General features: G+C 40.5%; 1 protein-coding gene across 1 annotated transcript in view; it reads right to left on the bottom strand.

Annotated features, from left to right (window-relative positions):
* Positions 1-586: 586 nt before the first annotated feature.
* The window catches only part of ITGA2 (integrin subunit alpha 2), a 105887-nt gene continuing 85624 nt past the window's right edge, over positions 587-20849 (bottom strand). Inside the window, exons 18-30 of the mRNA XM_042950159.1 lie at positions 19484-19594; positions 18860-18942; positions 18291-18432; positions 17069-17161; positions 16302-16378; positions 16132-16215; positions 12532-12634; positions 10772-10882; positions 9706-9810; positions 7669-7782; positions 4445-4534; positions 1552-1668; positions 587-1038 (exon numbers count right to left, since the gene is read on the bottom strand). Coding sequence (XP_042806093.1) covers positions 958-1038; positions 1552-1668; positions 4445-4534; positions 7669-7782; positions 9706-9810; positions 10772-10882; positions 12532-12634; positions 16132-16215; positions 16302-16378; positions 17069-17161; positions 18291-18432; positions 18860-18942; positions 19484-19594 — 1311 coding nt within the window. The 3' untranslated portion in view covers positions 587-957. The remainder of the gene's footprint in view (positions 1039-1551; positions 1669-4444; positions 4535-7668; positions 7783-9705; positions 9811-10771; positions 10883-12531; positions 12635-16131; positions 16216-16301; positions 16379-17068; positions 17162-18290; positions 18433-18859; positions 18943-19483; positions 19595-20849) is intronic.

Here is a 20849-nt window from a genome sequence, read left to right on the forward strand (position 1 = left end):
CTTAGTGGGCTTCTAGAAGATGGGGACACCAGGAGGTAGGTGCAAGAGTGGTTTAGTACGGAAGGAGGAAGGATGCCAAAGAAATTACTCCTCTTCCATAAATTGAAACTAGGTCCCTGCCAGGCAGTCAAGTCAGCCAGCTGTGCATGGTGAAGGAGAAAGGGAACTTCCTACTTCTTTTGGCACAGGCTGGGCCTCTAGTAGATAGGATTTTACCATCAATGTTGTGATACAGATTTTAAATTTTGCATTTGACTTCTAAACTACCCTCCCAGCCCCCACCCCCTTAAATGGAGGTTTCCTCTGTAGGAAGCATACTCTAGGCTCCTACCAGGTATCCAAGATTGTTTTGATAAATAGATCATAGCAAAAAAGGGACTCTGAGAAGGCCAACAGCAGCAAATTATACCTTCATTAACAAAAAGGTCACTTAAAATAACCTCTGTGACAGCTCTGGATGACCAGCATAAGTTGAAGACCTGTGTTGTCTTTTTCCCCCCATCAACCTCAGTATCCAAGCTAATATATAGCTAGGCCAAGTACTTCCACTCTTGTGGTCACTGTTTAAAAACAATCACTTTAAATGGTTGGGGTTCCCCCCACCAAATCTGAGAAAGGTTCTATTTTTCTTTAAGACTTCTCATGTTTGGAAGCATTTCATGTTTCTGACACAATGCACATTATGTAAACTCTGGACCAGCCAGTGTAAAGGTCACTCCCTGCCCCCACCCCCCGCCCATATAAAATACGTCTTTTACCCTTTCTACTCCTAGCCCCCCCCCCCAAAAAAAAAACCCAATTTCTTCTTCCCAAACTGACCTGCAGTTTTCGTAAAGTATCAGGCGAGTTTTACCGCTTACACATAAAGCACTGGGATTTAAAACAAATCCATTCACACAAACAGCAAACCCTGGCTGTGCTGCCACAGCTCACGTTGCAGTGAGACCGCCGTGGGGCTCAGCTGTTGAGTTCTGTGGTCTCGTCAATCTCATCCGCAGTTTTGGACATTTTCTCATATTTTCTTTTGAAGAAGCCAAGCTGTAAGGTGATGTACAGTTTTTACCACGTGTGAATTATTTTGTTATGGGGCCTCAGACCCCCTTGGCTGCCCACTAAAGCCCCTGTGGGAATCTCTGGGGCTCTGGAGAGGATGATGTGCAGACTATGACTTGGTCTCAGCTTTTCAGTGAGGAAATAATACACAGGGTTGAACTGAACAGCATACATTTTCCAGGGTCTGGTTTTTTTGTTTTTTTTTGTTTGTTTGTTTGTTTGTTTTTTGGTACCTGAACAAAACATTCTGGGGTCTGGATAAAAGGCAGGTTGGAAAAAAAAGTATTGGGATCCAGACCTCATTTTATATATTGTATATAAAATCCTTACTGATGGTTTTCAGGAACGGATGTGAGAATTTGCAAATAAATTTGCCTTTCCTTTTTCTCTTATGATGGAGGTAGGTACCACATAAAACTTAAGGTTACTGTTTGATAAGGAAATTCAAGACAGATATATTCAGGAGCCCCATAGTTTTAAGTATGATAATTTTCTTACCTTCCATAAAACTGCAACCAGAGCTAATAGCAAAACGATTCCAGCAATTACACTTCCTACTATAACTCCAGTTGGTACTTCAGCTTTCTCATGGGGTTTCATTATCGTAATGGGAATCTGTAAATGTATGTATATATGCAACAATTGAGTTAACTAATGGTAGCACCCCCAAAAAAGTGAGATGGTCTATTCAAAGTCTCTGATTTTATTAATGGTGGTCTAGAAAGGTGATGTCACTCGGTCAGGATCTCATTCCTCAGCTAAACATTGTGCAGTATAATTTCTAGAGAAAATGCTTCTGCAAAGTACAGGCAAAGAATACGAGTTTTCTAGTTTCCTCCCTTTAATTGTGTCCGTATTTAGTGGTTATGTCATCTCTGACAACTTTAGATGCTTTATTTATGAAATAGGAACTTTAGTTTCTGGCAGACAGTCTCATTGTCAAATGACAGCATTTGGAGTCCAAACTTGGAAGGGGGCAGGGGTGGCCAAAGACCAAACAAATCAACAACTCAGATGCCTTGTGATTAAGCAACAGCAGCTTTGTACCGGGCTTCTAAATATTGATTTCACTTAACTCTCACTCAAGAGTATTTGATGTGGATTGTTAAAAAGTGATAGTTAATAGCTCAGGGCTCAAGTTGACCTTTTCAGTGATAAATTGCCCCGGAGGCTGTGTGTGATCCTTTATGTCCACTTCCTGGGAATCTTTGTGACTCTGTAATAGAATGGCAGCCCTAAGAGTTCTAATGGTAAAATACTGTATATTTTATATACAGTAAAACCTTGGTTTGCAAGCATAATTTGTTCCAGAAACATGCTTGTAATCCAAAGTACTTGTGTATCAAAGCGAATTTCAGGAACCACCAGCTCAGTTGTGACAATGTGATATTCAGCATCACGGACTACTCCTATGGTAAGACATCGCTCGTTGATCAAGTTAAAATTTATTAGAAATGTTTGCTCGTCTTGCAGAACACTCGCAGAACAAGTTATTCACAATCCAAGGTTTTACTGTATGTATATATTGTGTGTATGTGTGTGTACGTATATATATATGTTTTTAGTTACAGAAAGAATCACTACCATTTCCTCCACAAAGTGTATTAAGAATACTAAGAACTACATTGTGGGCAAAGCAAGGTAACAAAAATCTTACTGATTGGTTGAATACTACATGACCATGGCAGACAAGCTGCTGCTTATCACAGAATTTATGAGTTGGACTAAATTTGAGTCTGGCCTTTTGGTAATTCTGTTACTTCTCATTTGTATTTTCAAGGGATAAAATAAGGCTTTATAAATTTAGGAATAAAGTAACTGAATTCATATAGTTCACTGCTTAATGGCAGTCATATCTTTACTCTCCATTCCAGAATCTCCCAGTCTGGGGTCCATGGATCCAAAGGGATCCACGGGTATAAATTTTTTTCTCAGATTTTTAAATGGACCAGAGTTCAAACAAATTTAAGAATCACTTAATCTACCCTATAGATAGGTCAGATTATTATCTGGATTCCAAATATTCAAAAAATCATCTAGAATATTTGGATTCAAAATCTAGTTTCATAGACAATTAATAGTTGGCCTTTGTTATTTACCAATATTGCTCAGAGAAAACCAAGAAAAAAAAATCTAAAGGTTCATTAAAATTGCTAATTTCAAATTATAACTTATTTATTAGTACTTTCTGGAAAAAAAAAAAAAAAAAAACAAAGACCTCAGCAGATACTCAGTCTGAACACTACATTTTTCTAAAATGAACTGTTAAAATATCTATAGTACTGCTAAGTTCATAATACTTTGAATTTGAAGTCCACATTTCCTTTGGCTCCATTTCTGATTTTCCATGCCCCAGCCTCTGAAGAGTGGGTGTGGGCCTTGACTGAGGGTCTTAAGCCAGAGGCCAAACAGCATCCTCTTTTGGAATAATTTCCCCTGGGACCAGAGTGAGATACCAGGGCCGTGTGTGAGCCTTACTCTCAAGTATGGAGAGAGGTCCAGAGTTCACAGGGCCATTGGCTTTTTAATGGCTACAACAGTGGACTGAGGCCAGCTGCCAGGCTGGTCTTTGGGATAGAGTCTTAAACTGGCTTCTAGTTTGTAACAAAAGCATTAGGAGGAAAAATGGAAAGGGCTCTGCCAGCAGATTAGCAGAGCATGGAAATCCTGCTCTATCTAAATATGGCATATTCCAACCAGAGGCTCACTGCAAAGGAAAGTTGTCCTGTGCCAGCCCTTAGAACAGTGAGCCTTTGTTTTCTGTAAAAGTGCATTTCTTTGCAAGATGCTTTTTTTGTTTTATATCAAGGGGAACATTTATAATTTTCTAGACTATAAGAACTAATGAATGGACCCTATACACAGTGCCAGTATGTAGCTATAAGGAATACTAAAAAAAAAAAAAAAAAAAAAGGCCCTCTAATAAATGCCTCACTTATTAAGCATACTTAAGCACTTTCTCTTTAAAAAAATACTGTAAAATACAATCTATGATTCAAATAAGAATGACCTGAATGTTATGGCCTGTGACCTAGACTGTTTTGTGAAATCAAGAGAAGGAAGGAAGAGCTGGTGGTGCTGCTTTAGGCACGGAGGAAGGAGTCACAAGTAAGATGAACCCCCTCTGTTGTGCCTTCTGCTGCACTGTCACTGCTGGTCCAGCTTTGCCAACAAGGGGAGGTGGGGGTGGGGAATGTGGAGGACAAGTACTTCACTGGACTTGTTTGAGTAGCAGATACCTTTGCCAAAAAGCTCAACCTCACATCAGGTTTTTAGAGTTTCAGTTATATTCTATAGCCATGTAGGTGAGAAGAACCACTACTCTCAAGTTTTCAGAAACGGAATGCCTATCAAAGACCAGTGCCTACTAGGAGTGATAAGGTATACTCACCGTGACTGTGTTTTCTTCGATCACGTATATCTGAGGGTTATAGGTGTTTATTTCTGCAGATGCGGTCAGCTGTACTGTCTGGAAAGTTGACTGGAACATAGAAATAAAAAACATGTTTTATCTTAGCAGAAATGAATGCATGAAATTGGCCTGTTTATTATTTATTTCCTTGAGGGAAAGGACAAGAGCAAATGGCAGCTCTGAAGACTCCAGAATCTTGGTGTTCTTGAGTTGGTGATCTGTGGAGGACCACGTATGAGAAGGACCTGGGAGACTAAACACGTGGGGTGGGCGGGCCCTGCCACAATCGCAAATTAAACCTCAGCGGGAAGGGGGGTGCAGGCGTTGGGGATGAAGTCCAGGCATTGTAGGTTAAAAAGAGCTCCTCAGGTCTAACTTGAAAACAGTTAAAAAAAAAAAAAAAACCCAAAAAACAAAGGTTTAGAAATGAAGCTTTTAATTGGGAAAGATCACGGTTCAGATTTTTTAAAACTTTATGAAGTTTTTCAACATGAGGGAAAGTTGCAAGCTTGATGTTTTTATAGATTTACCTAAGTCAAATAATGGAATGGAAAATCAAATTAAAAACAGTAGAAATACACTTAGACTTGACCATGCATGTCAGCAGCAGACACCCTGAACCTTTTGTCAAGCTACATGAGTAATTTCAGGTTTCCTAATCTAAGTGTTTCTATAGAAAAAAATACTGTGTTTGGTGCAGACATATAGGAAGGACACAGATTTTATGCTGTTACTAGTAACCACCTAACTTGAAATAGCTTTTACATGTATTCCTGGATCTAGTTACAAGAAAATTCTTTTTCAATGGATACATTATTGATGTGTATTTTGTTTTTTTCTGTAATGCAATTCTCGGGACTGATGCTTGCTTTGAAATAGCATACAATGTCCAGATTGGAGACCTGCCTTCATATGCTCTGGCTACTAGGATTCAGTTTTTCTGGTTACCAAGGCACATGTTTCAACATACCACATGAGGTAATTTGCTAAATTATATCTGGGAGCCAAAAAAAGAATGCATATCCAAAAGTGAGCAATTTATTTCCTCCTTCCGCCCCACCCCCCACCGACTCCGACCCCCAGTCTCTGATTAGTCTTAATTTTCTCAAGATGGAAGATTGCATCAGAAGTTACCCTGATCATTTGTATCTTAAACATATTATTGGGGGAAACATTTAGAGTATTGACAATTGTTTCCTTAAAAAAAAAAAGCAGTTAGGTGATGCTGGTTTCACAGTCCCTGTAGACTAAAAAGAATTTCTTTACACTGACCTACCTGCCCTCCCAAACCTGGCCCTTTGCGCAACTGTGTACATGATATCCTGCAGGGTTAACAAGCAGTGGTAGTTACACCATGCATACCTGAGAGAATGAAGTAACACCAGCTGGCATTCAACAAGGCTTTGCCTTAGAAATGGCAGCCAACAATGCCATTGGAAGCCTGAGCAATCACTGTGAGGAAATTACTTGCAATGTTCACTTGCACTGCATCAGAAAAAGGGTGAAAGGCAGTATGTTAATGGGCTCTACTACAGGAAATGAGGTTCATATTTCAGACTGGATCTCCTGGGTGGTCTGAGAACATCCATTTGGCTGTTGAAATAGCCAGAAACAAGGTGAGAATAAACATTTGACCTTTCGTCAAAGAGGAAGATGTGTAGGGTGTGACAGACAATAACTCTCATGGGAGTTTTCCATCTTAACCATAACCACGTCGAAAAAGCGTAAATACATTTCTTCAGAAATTTGCTCCCAGAAATGAAATTGCTGCTCTTGAAAACTTCTTGAAAAGGAAGGTGCTTTAAACAGTCTTACCGTTAAAATAATACAGTTTTACACAAACTCAAAAAACCCAAATGCTTTTTACAGAGCCGGCACAAATGCATTTTGATGCACAGCAGTTTTCCTTCCCTGCTGGCAAAGGGTGCTAGGAAAACATTCCTTCCTCAGCTCCAAGGAGATAAGAACCAATTGGTGAAACGTGGCACCAAACTGCATCATCTGGGATGGTGGTGTAGCTCACTGCATGCTTCCCATCTTACAGGATTTGGAGGTATCTGCAAGCCTTGCAAGTAAATGTAACTAACAAAAGCCAGCAAGAAGAAAACCGAGCTCCTCCTCCACACTCCTACTTCCCTTTTCCCTTCCCTGCCTTTCACTGTTCCTCTTTCTGTTACGTCTTTATCCAAGAATATTGCTTATATTGTGGTTCCATGGACAAGTTCAAAGGGAACTTAGTCTTCTAATCTTAAACAAGATTCCACAGCAGGGAATGGGATTCTTGCAGAGATCAAGAAGCGATTAGAAAACGGGGAGTAGAGTTTGGTTGGTAAGCACCTCGAGGACTGATTATTTGTTTTAAAAAAAATCCAGAAGAGCCATGAAGACCCCCGGCTCAGGGGTGTTTCAGACTAATTTTTTGCTGCCTCGATCAGAGCCAGTGTTGCTAAAATGAATAGCTATCTACTTACGCAGTCTGCTTTAAGAAGCCCTGTCTATCCCTATATTTGTCATACCAGGCTGAGATTCTGGGCTACTGAAATCTCTGCCAAAAGCAGGTATCACTACCACAGAGTCATAACCTGGGAAATGGCAGGAAACATTGACATTGTTTTGACACCTTCTTTAAACTTTTCATGAGACAAATGATTGAAAAAGCTGTGTGTACACTGGGAGTTGACCAAAGAAAGGGTAAAACAGGAGAGCAGAGTAGTCCCATGGCTCTAACATAGGAAGATGGATCCTGATGTTGGATTCATCTGCGTGGTGGGTTGAGATCAATTAGCTGGGAGCTCAAGGAAGGAGACAGACATAGGCACTTTGATTTGGGCATGGTACAGGTGACTAGGGAGTCAGAAATATCAAGAGCATGAGGATGAAGACAAAGCAGGTGGCTCATTGTACCCCAAGACAGCACAGGGGATCCTGACGACATGTCAGAGACTGATGTCGTGGGTTGGCATGGAGTCCATGAAGCTGATGCTTTACAAGCACCCCAGATGATTCTGAGGCACAGCCAGGTTGGGCAAGCTTTGGAAAGGGATGGAAGCATGTTGCCTTCCAGGATATAATTGCTTGGAGTCATTTGGGCACTGCTGATATTAGCCAGAATACTACTTTTGTCAAAGGGTATGAATTTATTGACAGTGAACCCTTCTGCTCCCTTGCTATTGATAAACCCAACAAATAAAGCTTATACTTACTGCCGCAAAAGTCCCATTCCAAATTCTGGTAGACACATTAAGGAAGTACTCTCCTTTGACCTGAAGGTCTTTCAGCCAGCAGGTAACATTGCTACACGTAGCACTTCTACAGTTCTTTCAGGTTGAAGTCAATGGTAAAAGGAGAGAGTTAGCATGGACTTTAAAGAGTAAATGCTAAAATTTTAAAGATAGATAAAACCCAGTGCTGGGCAGGATCTGGGGAAACAGACAACCTCATGAACTGTTAGTAGTCATAACCCTTCTTCAGGAGATTGTGTCGCTTTGCTTCAAAAGGTAAAAGGTGCACACTCTGCCTGGCCATTCCCATCTGCATGGAAGGCCTCGGGAGATAACAAATGTGTGGAGAAGAGTACATCGAGCCTGTTTATTGCGTCACTACTTCTGAGAGTAAACACACCCCCCAAAATGAAATAATTGTGTTTATCCACAACATACTAGGTAAGTAAGTTATCAAATATACATGCACAAAATGCAGCGCAATTTAGTCATTAAACATAATTGATAAAGGGATGCCTGGGTGGCTCGGTAGGTTGAGCCTCTGACTCTTGATTTCGGCTCAGGTTATGATCCCAGGGTTGTGGGACTGAGCGTGGAGCCTGCTTATGACGGAGTCTCTCTTCCACCTGTCCCCCTCCCTCTGTCCCCTGCTCATGCTCTAACAAAAACAAAAACATAGTTGACAGTGAAACAATCGGTGGTTGCCAAGGGTTAGGGAGGGATGACTACATGGGATGCAGAGGAGTTTTAAGGCATTGAAACTGTTCTGTCAGGATACTATAATTGTGAAAATAGGTCATTATACATTTGTGAAAATCCATAGAATATCTGACATCAAGAGTAAATCCTAATGTAAACTATGGACTTTGGATGATTATGATGTTGTCACTGTAGGTTCGTCAAATGTACCGCTCTGATGTGGGAGGGGATTTGGACAGTGGGGGCAGAAAGTAGTTGGGAAATTCTGTACTTTCCACTCAGTTTTGCCATGAACCTCAAACTGCTCTAAAAAGTAAAGTCTATTAAAAATGTTCAGTGACCGAATGACCTATTAAAAAAGGTAGCATGGTCGGTTTATGTAACAGTGTACATGTATCTTGGTATGGATGAATACTTATAGAGAAGGATATTCATTAAATACTGAGTGGCCAGCTGTTAAGTTTCTAGAGGACTTTAGTTTCTTTGTAGTGTTTTTGTGCTGTTAGTTTTAGGGTGTTCACAGTGATCAGTTACCCCTTTTACAAAAATCAAAACATTTTCACAAAAATAAGGAAAATGCTCAAAGGTATAATATTTTGGCATACTCTGAGATGATTTCTCCTGGACATTTTTACATACTACTGTTTAGATATGTCATATTTATACTGTAATTCTACTATAGTTACTTTAAAAAAAAATTCATTCTCCTATTTTCCTGTACCCACCCCCCACACCCCGTCCCATTCATCACAAAACCAGTGCAATAAAAGAAAACCAGAATTTCCGTGTTGTTCTTAGAGGAGAACTATGGTTTGTTTAGGGTTACTGTTTGCTAAACATTTACTATTTGAGTACTAGACTAGCCTCTTTCTCAAAGAAAGGGGCATAGCTCTGGAGCAGGAGATAATGAAATATTGGAAAACAGAGAAGGCAGCTAGAGAGGCGTTTTAAGCAGCTAAATAAGATATCAGTGATGATGTGGAAGGGAGATGTAAGGAGCTTCACCTTCAAAGCACACACATGCTGCCCTCACAGCTCTTTGCAATGCTTACAAAGCGCCTGGTACAAAACAGTAGTTTCACATGGAATCCTTTGGATTTCATGAAATATGGAACATGTATTTTTTATTACCGGCATAAGTAATAGTCCCAATAACCTGGATTTGAGAGTGTATTTTCTAAGTCTTGATTCATACAGCCCATCAAAGCCAAAATGAGAAAGTTCTACCATAAGAGATGGTAGGAGAAAAGAAGTGCATTGATTTCCAGGTAAAACAATAAATCACCCAAGGAAACTTTCACCCCGTTAACCTGTCCTCACCAATTCTTTTATGTGCCGGAAATTTTCATTCTTGAAAGATACAGAAGAAGCTGTGTGCCCTATTTTCAGTGGATTTATTTCAGCATTACAACTGATGTCACCAGCCTGCAAAGAAGGACATCAAATCAGTCTCAGGAGGCAAAGTCATCTGTGATGTTCCTTTTAACATGTTAGGACATCCTGTGGTCACATGTCTGGGCGGGGGAGGAATCATTAGGTTGCTTTCACATCACTGACCCGGCCACACTTCTTATAGTCAATTAACATAAACTTGGAAGTATTCAAATCCTCCTGGCGCCACTCGGTGGGTCAGCATGGGTGCTTACCTGGTACGTACTAAGACCATTTGCAGTACCAGCAGGTTGTGAGTGATTTGATTCAGGGTTCTTTCCTGTGCCCCATTTTAAGATTTTGATTTCCGGTAGTTACCTATGCGCACCACAGGAATAACACTACTGTAGAACCAGCTCTAAGTGCCAGACTAAGGCTGAGCCAGTGTCCGGGGATTTGGCTACACAGTGCTTCTGAATCCAGGCTGCATGTTAGAACCACTTGGAAGTGGGGGCTTTTATGGAATCTCTGGTGCTGGAGTCTTAGCCCTGGAGATTCTGATTTAATTGCCTGGGGGTAGGCCTGGGCCTGGGCATGAGGCCCAGCTGATAAAAATGAGGAACAGGGTTGATCACTACCAGGTGGAAGGCCAGGCCAGCGTCTTAAAGACTAGCTACTAACTGCAGCTGTGTAGACCAATTGTTCTCCCGTGGTGGGTTAGACCTCATACTTGTCAGTGAACTAACTACTCAATGGACAGGGCTCTGACACACTCAGATCTTCACCTGGCCAAAACAAGGCTTTAGGAATAATTTCTACCATCTGTAATTGTTTCCTTATAACAGTATCCTGCTTCTGCTAGGACACTGACTGCTAGTTTCCTGGCACTCAGGATGCAGAACCTTTATCTTCTCAAGTTTTCCATCCATAAGATCTGAGACATGATCACCCCAACCTCATGGGGTATTTCCATGTTGAAAGTGCACAATTTTATAGGCAATTCAGTTGCCCTTACCTGATCTGTGTGCACCCCAGTCACATACATCAACGGGTTCTTTTCTTTGGTGTATTGAGGGATGTGGATGATCACGGATGCCATGCTGACTGGAACACTTCCTGTTGTTACCTATGTAATATGGAAGAAAACATTCTGGTTACTGCTAGATCATGCACATGTTGCAAAGAAAGTGATCAATAACCTCTGTGTTGATGGAGGGCTATTAAATGGTAAGACCATTAAGTGGTAAAGACTACTATTAAATGGTAAGACTGAGGCCATTTGAAAGTAAGCCTTGTTACTTTGCAGTCACACTCGGGTCTGTGTGTCTCACCTCTCAGTGGAGAATCTCAGCCTCTACAGTTTGAACTCGTAAGTTGTGACTTAGGAGTTTGTTAAAAACACCTGCTGTCTGTTGAGCTGGGCTACCAGGGCTGAAGTCCCATTTGGCCCCTGACTAGCAGTGTGGCTTGGGCAAGATACATAACCTGTCTATCCTTCAGTTGTCCTCATTTGTAAAATAAAAATAGCAACTTAGTATGTGCAGACAGCAGTCGTTCGCATGAGTGGGGAGTCTGTTCTAATTGGCCAGAGATCATGTCCTACTGGTTGTTAAACATTTTAAACAACAACCATAGAAATAATAGTTCTACCAACGTTATAACTAGCCTGCAAAACAGGTTAACATATGTAAAGCACTTGGTACAAATGCTGATACTTTTTAAACTCTATGAATGTTATTTTATTGTTACTACTGATTGGTTAAATATCCCATTAAAGAAGTAGTTGCCAAATACTAGCCACATGATACAAATTCCAGTATCTGGATCACAAATCAGGACTTCTAAAGATTTTTTTTTTAATCACCAAATCTTAAGGTTGTAACCATGTAACTAGCAGGAAATGTAAAAATAAAATGGTATTCGTTTAAGGTCGTGGATGAATTCTTTTTACATTCCAAATTTTCTGTAATTTATTATAAAATAACAACTTTTTCAACTTTCCCTTTATGTAATTGATAACAATCTTTAGATTAATAATTGCTTACTAATAGCCAATGGAGACTGACTGAACGAAATTTGGATACAAATGGTTAGCTTCTCAAGTAGAAGTCGTCTCCAAGGATAAATTGGCATATTTATTGTATTCCAGAGACTTTTGACCACAGTAATAACATTATATTAATACATTGTTGATTAATATTAAACATTTACTTTCAAAATATATCCATTATCTTTTACCCAGAACACATAGCTATGTACAAAAGCCTCAGCTATTTATTAAGAGTCTTAGTGATTCTCAAAGTACAGCACCTGGACCAGCAACATCAGCTATACCTGGAAACCTGTTAGAAATGTACATCTTTAGGCTCACCGTAGACCTACTGAGTCAGGAAGTCAGGATGGAGCCCAGTGATGTGTCTTAACATTCCCCCAGGTGATTCTAATGCAGCTCAAGTTTGAGAACCACTGGTATATTTCAACATTTTACTTTCTTCTTCTCTTCCTGGCTTCCTTATTTTTTCTTTCCCTTTCTCCTGATTATTTTTTTTTAATGTTTATTTTTGAGAGATAGAGACAGCATGAGCAGTGGAGGGGTAGAGAGAGAGGGAGACACAGAAACCGAAGCAGTCTCCAGGCTGTCTGCGCAGAGCCTGATGTGGGGCTCGAACTCACTCATGAGATATGAGATCATGACCTGAGCTGAAGTCGGATGCTCAACCGACTGAGCCACACAGGTGCCCCATGATTTAGTATTCTTTTGACAGGCTTACCAACCTTAACAGAGAAGACGAACTTTGGACCAATATCTTCAAAACTGTGCACGACAGAAGGAACATTCCCATCCGAGGAGACTTCATAAAAATTTATGTTGGTGGATCTGTTGGAAGATGTTTGTCAAGTCAAATATCTTAGTTTTGCTGTTGTTCTTGAAGCTTAATATTTCTTTTATTTAAATACCTTCTAGCTTATATTAAAAGTAAAAGTTTACATGAAGGTATGAAAGCTTGCTATTTCTAGGCTTATGTTTCTCAGGCTAAAACAAATTCCTCTAAAAACCTATCCTTTCATGATCTTTCTGCAAGGCTCCTTGTGTTATATGTTTATCAGCTGTAAATTTCCTAAAATAAGTACAAATGTATTCCTTTAAAACTGACAGACCCCAAGGTTGCTATTATACTGACTGGTGTATTCATGCAGTACACACTTAGGCCTTGTTGAATTGGATGAATAGATTTATAAGCCAGAGGATTTTCCACTTGGGTGGCTGAAATGCAGTGATAGGATTTTAGTTCCTGCAGTATTTGTTATTGGGTGCTTGTAAAACAGGGTGTACATTTTCTTTTATCATTCCTTCTCCCTATCCTTCTCTATTTCCAAACGAATTCTAATGCTTTTGGTCTGAGTTGAGGTTGGTCATGGTTTTCCATGACTGGTGTAGAAATCACCTTTCTGATGGCTGACCCAGAGGTTTTATTAGACTAGGCCTAGAGGTATTAGATGATTTGACCTCTTTGCTTGGAATTGCCAACTAGGGTTTCCAAGTGAAGTGAGGACCAGATCAGAGGAATACCCACAGGACCACTCAAATTGCAACATAACTGGATACCCTTCCCTCTCCTCCTCACTCATTTCTGGGGCTGAAGCTGGATTCCAACCAGGATAGCTTCATTAGGACTGTGGGGAGTGGGAAACAGGCATAGGAGTCTGAAAAGCAATAGTTCTTCCTACTATGCACAACATAACTGCATAACTGCATATTACCTAATTCTTGGATGTTGATTCTATTTCCCAAAAAAATTTGAATTGGATATTTTCTGAGATACTTTTTGGGTTTCTTTACTGAACTCTTGTCTTTATGTTTAAAAAATTTCCCCCCAAATTCTCAAAAGGAAAATATGTCATAGGTAGACTTAAATAGACGTGGCATCTGTCAAGGTTATGTAGATGAGAGGGAACGATGATTTTTCAGCCTTACATGGAAAAATGGGAAAACTGACTAGAATTTGAAACAGAATGTCTGGCTGTATATGCATGATTTATTCTCTTTACCGTCCAGAAGACCTCTGTGTACCCCCCTAAGAACAGTTTCTAAATTAGTATGTTCTGTTTTTGCATTTTAAAGAGCTCTGACATTTTTCCATTTGTTACTTAAGTTTTCCTTAAGTTACTTAAGTGTGGATGATCAATGTATTTATAAGCAGTTAGCTATACTCAGGGGGCTTCTGTTTTAGAAATAATTCTATCATGATTTCCACCCATAATACTTGCACAACATAACTGCATATTTATCAAAGTGGTTGCTAAGGGATACACTCAATGACTGGGTAGGATTTTTTCACAAAGTTTGCAAAGATGTTAATTTTGGTGTGTGTGTTTTTTTTTTTTTTTTTTTTTTTTACGGCACTACATGTGATGGTTAAACAAAATAAATATGCAAAACAACAAATAGCTCATTAATCTTGAGTTGGATACATAGATCATGATCCAGCCAGGAATAGAATAAGTTAGATCTGTAGGTCCATATATATAAACTTCTATAAGATCATATAAGAAAAAGTGAGATTAGGAAGGATTTTATTATTCCATTTGGGTAAATATGTGTGCATCCGTGTTACATGAATATATCCTGGTAGATAAACAAACCTTGCATCTGGAAGGTATTCAGAAAATAGCTGAGTCATGTATGGGATGACCAGAGCCAGAGGAGGCTGGAGGCATGACTTCACTTTATGGTATATCTTTTTGTAATGTTTGGATTTTCTATCCATGTACATTTAATGTCTTTCTTTAAAAACAAATCCAGAGGAATGATCTGGGTGGTAGGATTAGGAGCCATTTTAGTTTTTACACACCATAATTCCCCATATTAATTTTTTTCACCTCTCAGGTATATTTTAAAAGACATCAGACGGTCCAATTTAAAATCCAATTTACCATCACAGAAATACAGAGCTAAGATATTACTGAAAGTGAAGTCCCACTTTCGTCTTATATTTATTTCATGTTGGGAAAATTGTCTGGAAAAATTGGCCATGGTGTGAGAGTGGAATCATGTAAAGGTTGTATTGAGCTAAAACATATAGGATAAGAATCAATGTAGGTAGGAAGAGAAGAAATCAGGTAACGTGGTAATCTCAATCTCTCTGGATGCATTGGTCTTCCATCCTTTTATCAACAGTGCAGGTGCTTTTGGAATCTGCAGTTACAGATTAATTTTTCAGGGATGGATGACTGGGCTGGATCTGTTTTTGCTTTTGCTGTTTGCAGTTCACTTGATATAGGAACATTCTTTCATCTTTGCTCATGTGTCTCTCACTCTAGACATAATGACACATTTTCCTTTTTGTTTCTGCTCGGTGATCTAGTGCATGATCTACGTGTTCCATGCTTCTGGGGGTTGGGGCGATGTGGCGAACTGGACAAGTCCGTCACTGAACACTGTTCACACCCTGGCTTCTTGGAAATACAGTGCAGTGCATTTTCCAGGCACCACTGAGCTGTGATAGGAAACTGCCTTCATGCCTCCCTAGGTAAAGAACTCTGGTTTCCAGCCTCGAAGGTGGGCATCACCTGCAGGTTGGGTACCTGCATGGCTCTGCTCTAGTGTGTCTGTGCCCGTGAACCTGCTTCACTTCTTGGTGGGGGTTAAGGTGATGCATCACCCTATTAGTATCTTTGGTATCCCACGTTTTAGCCACTTCTCAAGACACCTGTTGCCCTGAACAACTCATGATAGCTAGTACCAACTGGTATCATTTTGCCCCTGCTCCCAGGTACACTTGCTCTGGCCAGGCAAGATAAGGGAATAAAGCATTTCTTCATAGATGACCTCATTGGAAAATGCCTCGTTTCCTCTTGGTGGGAAGAAACCCATTATGTTAAGTCAGGAGTTTTCCACCCAGAAGCTAATTTTCTATGATTCAATTTAATGTTTATGGTGGACCTACTATGTGCAGATCATTGTGCTTGGAGTTCTGGTGTTTAGGGGTGGGGATACCGCTTGAGAGCTCATGTGGATAGTAGGAAGAGGCATGGAGAAGAAAGTGGTGCCACCTCCTAAGGGTCCGGAGAGTTCTGCTTTGACCCTTTGGGAAGGTTGGGCCCTCATCTGAAGGGCTGCAGAGGAAGTACCCTGCAGCCTATGGCAGAAAGTTTGCTCCTCTTTCTGGCATTGCTCTCAGTCAATAAACCTAAATAGTCGTGTAAGGTTTTCCTAAGGACTGACTTGTCCCTAAACTTCCTCTGTCCTACTTGACGAGGGAGAAACCTTTAATTCAAATTTTCCAGTTAAGAATAAACGTAGAGAGTCATGAGCCAGATGTGTTCCACACCGAGTGATATCAGTGGCCACAGGCTACTCACGGTTTCACCCACCTCGTTATGTGAATTTCAGCGTCATACAGCAGAGGGATTTTGAAATTGACCAAATTATCTGCCTTGTTTTCTTCAGAGCTTTCACTATTGGAACGAACATTAGGAAATTACTTAAAGAGAACTATTATTGAAGCCATCTATCATCAATTCAAGACTTCATTAGGTTTTACCTTAAGGCTTGGAAACTGACAGATGCCTGATTCTGAAGGTTTTGAAGATTGAAGTCAAAGTTAATCATGAAAGTCACCTATAACCAAAATTAAAACTCATTAATCTATGGTGGTTTGTACTCAGGGACCAATTAAAAAAATGGTTCCCAGAAAAGCAAACTCACTCCAATTTGATCTGGATTTTATATACCTTAAGCTTTCATCTTTGTAGAATATCTATTTGTCCACCTTGCTTCATTTAGCATGCCTCCCCTTTAGAATCAGAGGGCTTACCTTTCAAGTGACATGTATAACAGATCATCACATCACAGGCATATCTCCTTCACTGAATTTGACAGCTCTGTGCTGATGTGAAACTTGCTTAGCAGGGGTAACAAATGATATCTGTGACTCTGTACATCACTCTGACCAGTGTTGGTCAATAAATTAAAGAAAGAGAGAAAGAGAGGGAGAGAAAGGGAGAGAAAGGGAGAAACGGAGCGAGGGTGGGAGGGAGGGAGAGAAAGGGGTGGGGAGGGAAAGGGAGAAAGAAAGGACTCTCCATATTGTATGTGCTTTTGAAACGAATTGCATGGGAGAAAATCCCACTTTTATTAATAATTTACAACATTCATATATTTTAAAAGCTTCCTCTAAATACGCAGCTAGTTCTTTTGTAAGGCCTGTCAAATAACGGTACCTAACAAAGAAGGTGGAATGGTGGGGTGAATTAACACTAGTGCTGAGGAGGGACCAGCGTGGATTTGAGGATGAAATGCAAGTTGTACCTGTTGCTCTGTCTTTAAAGCTGGGTAGCCTACATCACAGGTAACAGACTTCTGAGATGAAGCAATCTGGCATACGACTTCTGTCCCATCAACCTGAGAGACACCAAGGAAACAATGACCAATCAGTTATTTTGCATGTGTGTGTGCGCACGTGCTTGCATACATGCTGAAAGATGTATAAACCACATGGACATCTTAGCAGTAGAACTGGTTCACACTGAACTAACCTATTGTCCCCCAAGACTTGAAAATCTTATACTGTCCACATAGCTAATATACTATTTTTATTGCTAACAGGACACCCAATAAGCCAAAAGTGAGGTCAAATACTGGAATTTTCCCCCAGAAGTAAATCCTAGTTCTTCTATTTCCAAAGCACAGAATAAATTTAATATTTAGAAATGCTATCTTTATTACATACCTTTCTCTCAATATATTTGAAATTAGTAGTTTCAAGAAAAGAGAACAAAATCATGTGTTGGTGTTTGTATTTTAAATAACTTAAAGAATCTTTTTTAGTTTTCCTTGTGTTGTTTTTTTTTTCCTCTTTGAAATAAGAAGTTCTTATTTGGCACAGGAAATTGAAGCATTGAAGTCAGAATAGATTTAGAATGTTAAATCTGTTAAGTTTGTGTTGACTTTAACTTGGATGAAACCATTTTTAATCCTTTTGTCAAGTAGGGAATTTGGGAAATCTCAGCTTTTCCCTCCTCTCCCGTTCATTGCTTGGTGGCAGAGGAGGGGCCAGAGGGGCGTGCATGGCCAAGTGTGTTCCTGGTATAGTGATCAAGTCAACATGATTAACTGGCCTCGCTGGAATGCATCCTCTTGGCAGTAGCATGGCCTGTGGTTACAAAGCCTGGACTCGGCTGTGGGACTCTCATCTCTCGGAGCAAGTGCAGCTCGAAGGATCTGTGCGGCACCACAGCGGCCTCCTCACACAGATGGCTTGAGAAGAGTTATGGTAGGTGTCTGGCCAAGTCTCAGGGCAAAGGAAAAACTGACCAAGCTGTGAAGCAGGACTGGTCTAGATACAGGGCCAGGCTATGTTCTCATGTGGTTTAACTAGTTGGGAGCCCCAAAGTTGGGACTGAGCACACTGAGGGGTAAGGTGCTTCTTCAGACAGCCACATGGCCCACCAGGATCGGAGTGTGAAGAAGAGGGCCAATTAACAACAAACAGGAGACACAAGAGGAGTGAGCACAGGGTGTCATCACATACCGGCATGGTCCAGGAAGCGAAAAACAAGTTTTCTGAAAAATCAACAACAATTCCAGTGTTGTAGGCACTTTCCCTTTTGTTTTTCAGCGTTACTAAAAATGTTAACCTTTTGTTTTGGTTGCTGACAATAAAGGGTTGATCTCTGTTACAAGTGAAAAGGAAAGGAAGAAAATTATTAAGGTTAATAGGGCCAGTGTTCAAATTCTTCACTCATTTTAAAAATAAGAAGATAAAACTCTTTAGATTTGGAAGACTGAGAAAGGTGTTTAATAAACTATCTTCATAGTAAAATGATACAGACAACAAAGAAGTCAACGCTATTGGATTTTCTTCTTCATTGACTTTCATCACATTGTAGGGAAAGGAGCCATCCAAATACAAATGTTTTTTTATTTCTTGTTGTTTTACTCCTATAAGGATGGTAAAAACTGAAGTTCAGATTTTAAAGATCTTTATTAGTTATGGATGTTTCTTTTGCAGGAAAAAAATCTCCATAAACACTCATTTGAATCAAGAGACCTATTGTGTCTTATTTCTACGTTTTACGCTGAGCTCTGAAGCAGACTTACTGAGCAGCTGACAGCTGTTGGACATCTAGAACTAGATCAGAGATGCAAACTCCATCATCCCCACATTCCTTGTAGAAAGGGATCTACAAAAAAGGAAAAACAATCCTACACATTTGCTCTTGACTTAAAAACCAAATTGTGGAAGAATATATGTAGTATTATTCCATTTATATAAAGTCCAAAACCATGCAAAAATAATATTTGGGGAATATAAACATGGTTAGCAACACCAGGAAGAAAAAGCATTGATAAATGCAAAATGCAAGGTGATGATTTGCCTCGGGTAGCAAGATGAATGTGGATGTGATGGGGGTAGGGAGGGATACAGAGAACATAGGTATTGGTAACATTTTTTAAGTGGACGGTGAGCACAAGGTGTTTGGTTTTATTGAACACCTCTAGTGGGTCAGGCACTACTCAAGGGGCTGGGAATAGAGCAGGGAAGACAACAAAAACTTCTGTCTTCGTGGGACTTGCAGGCTGATGAATTTCACACAGAAGAGTGTTTCATTTAGAAGACTAACAATTGAAAAGTTCTGTCCTAGGTAGCTTTCAAACAGTACCGCAGGGACAGTGAAGCTTTCTTAGCCAGTCTGAATTCCAAGAAGGGCAAAACGCACTTACACTGAAGACCTTGGCCTTCTCAGAGTAGGCTTCGAGGGCAGGGCTGGTGCCAGGGTTTTCCAGACTGATGTTGACACACAGATCCAAAGAGCTGACAACATCAGAGGGCTTCTAAACACACAGAGATACAGTGAAGCGGTTTTTTAGGGCACGGCAGCTTCAAAACAAGAAAATGACAACAAATGTGTCCAAGATTAAGAACACAGTCTGCTCTCAATTATGTGGAGTTACCCTTGTTTTGAATTTTCAAGACTCTGGCTTCTTTACGGTCTTAATTCTGCTCTTAGCCTCTTCACTATTAAGAAACCTAGAGACTTGGGTTCAGTAAAAATCTGAAGCAGCATATCTTAGTTAAGCTTGTCAGTGATCTGGCTATTCATACACAAGTAGTTTATAAATATTTAGAGGATCTGCCCAATTTTAATGCTTAAAGCATCTGTTGGGGCACCTGGGTGGCTCAGTCGGTTAAGCATTCGATTTTGGCTCAGGTCATGATCTCACGGCTCTTGACTTCGGGCCCCGAGTCGGGTTCTGTGCTGACAGCCCAGAGCCTGAAGCCTGCTTCAGATCCTGTGTCTCCCTCTCTCTCTCTACCCCTCCCCCGCTCATGCTCTCTATCAGTACATGGTTCTTGGGTTGTTGGCTAGGTCTTTCCAGTTCCTACTGCCAATATTTAAGATAGTCTTTAGATTTCCTGACCAAATCTTTGGGAGGGAATATTATGACCTAGATGGGAAGGTGCTCAGGGCCAGTGTCAGACAACGACAAGAGAACTCCCTTCCTTAGTCAGAACCTAACTTGCTCTGCAAAGCCAGATAAAGGGGATTCCCACAGGGGAAACCAAGTCCCCCAAGTTTTGGCCCTCATGTACGTGAGAAGCAACACTGCCTCTTGCATGCATTAGATGAAGCGAGTATCACTTGGCAGTTATTAAAGCCGACTCTACCCAGCTACAAGTACAACTTCTCCACTCCGCCTTCACAGCAACTTCGCTCTGCCCTCAGTTCTTGTCGGGAAAGAACAGTATCTCTACAAATGGTAAACCCTAAAAATCCAGTTTGCCTTTTCCTGATTAGTGATATTTGTCATCACCTAGTCCATTCACAGGCAGGATTTACTCCTGCCGTGAGCCCTTTTGTCGGGCAAGACTAGCATGGCGTCCTGACTGTAAGGAGAGGTTTCCTTAGCTGGCTGCAGGGTTGGTGCACAGAGTGGGTGTGGTGTTGATATCCAACATAGTGTGTTAACTGAAACAAGATCTCTGCACTGACCCAAACCGCACACATCTTCTAAAAACTTCACAAGGACACATTTGTGTGAAGAGGATATATATATGAATGACAGCCTGGCTGATTTCATTCCCCCA

The sequence above is a fragment of the Panthera leo genome, chromosome A1 (genome assembly GCF_018350215.1).
Source record: "Panthera leo isolate Ple1 chromosome A1, P.leo_Ple1_pat1.1, whole genome shotgun sequence".
Lineage (NCBI taxonomy): Eukaryota > Metazoa > Chordata > Mammalia > Carnivora > Felidae > Panthera > Panthera leo.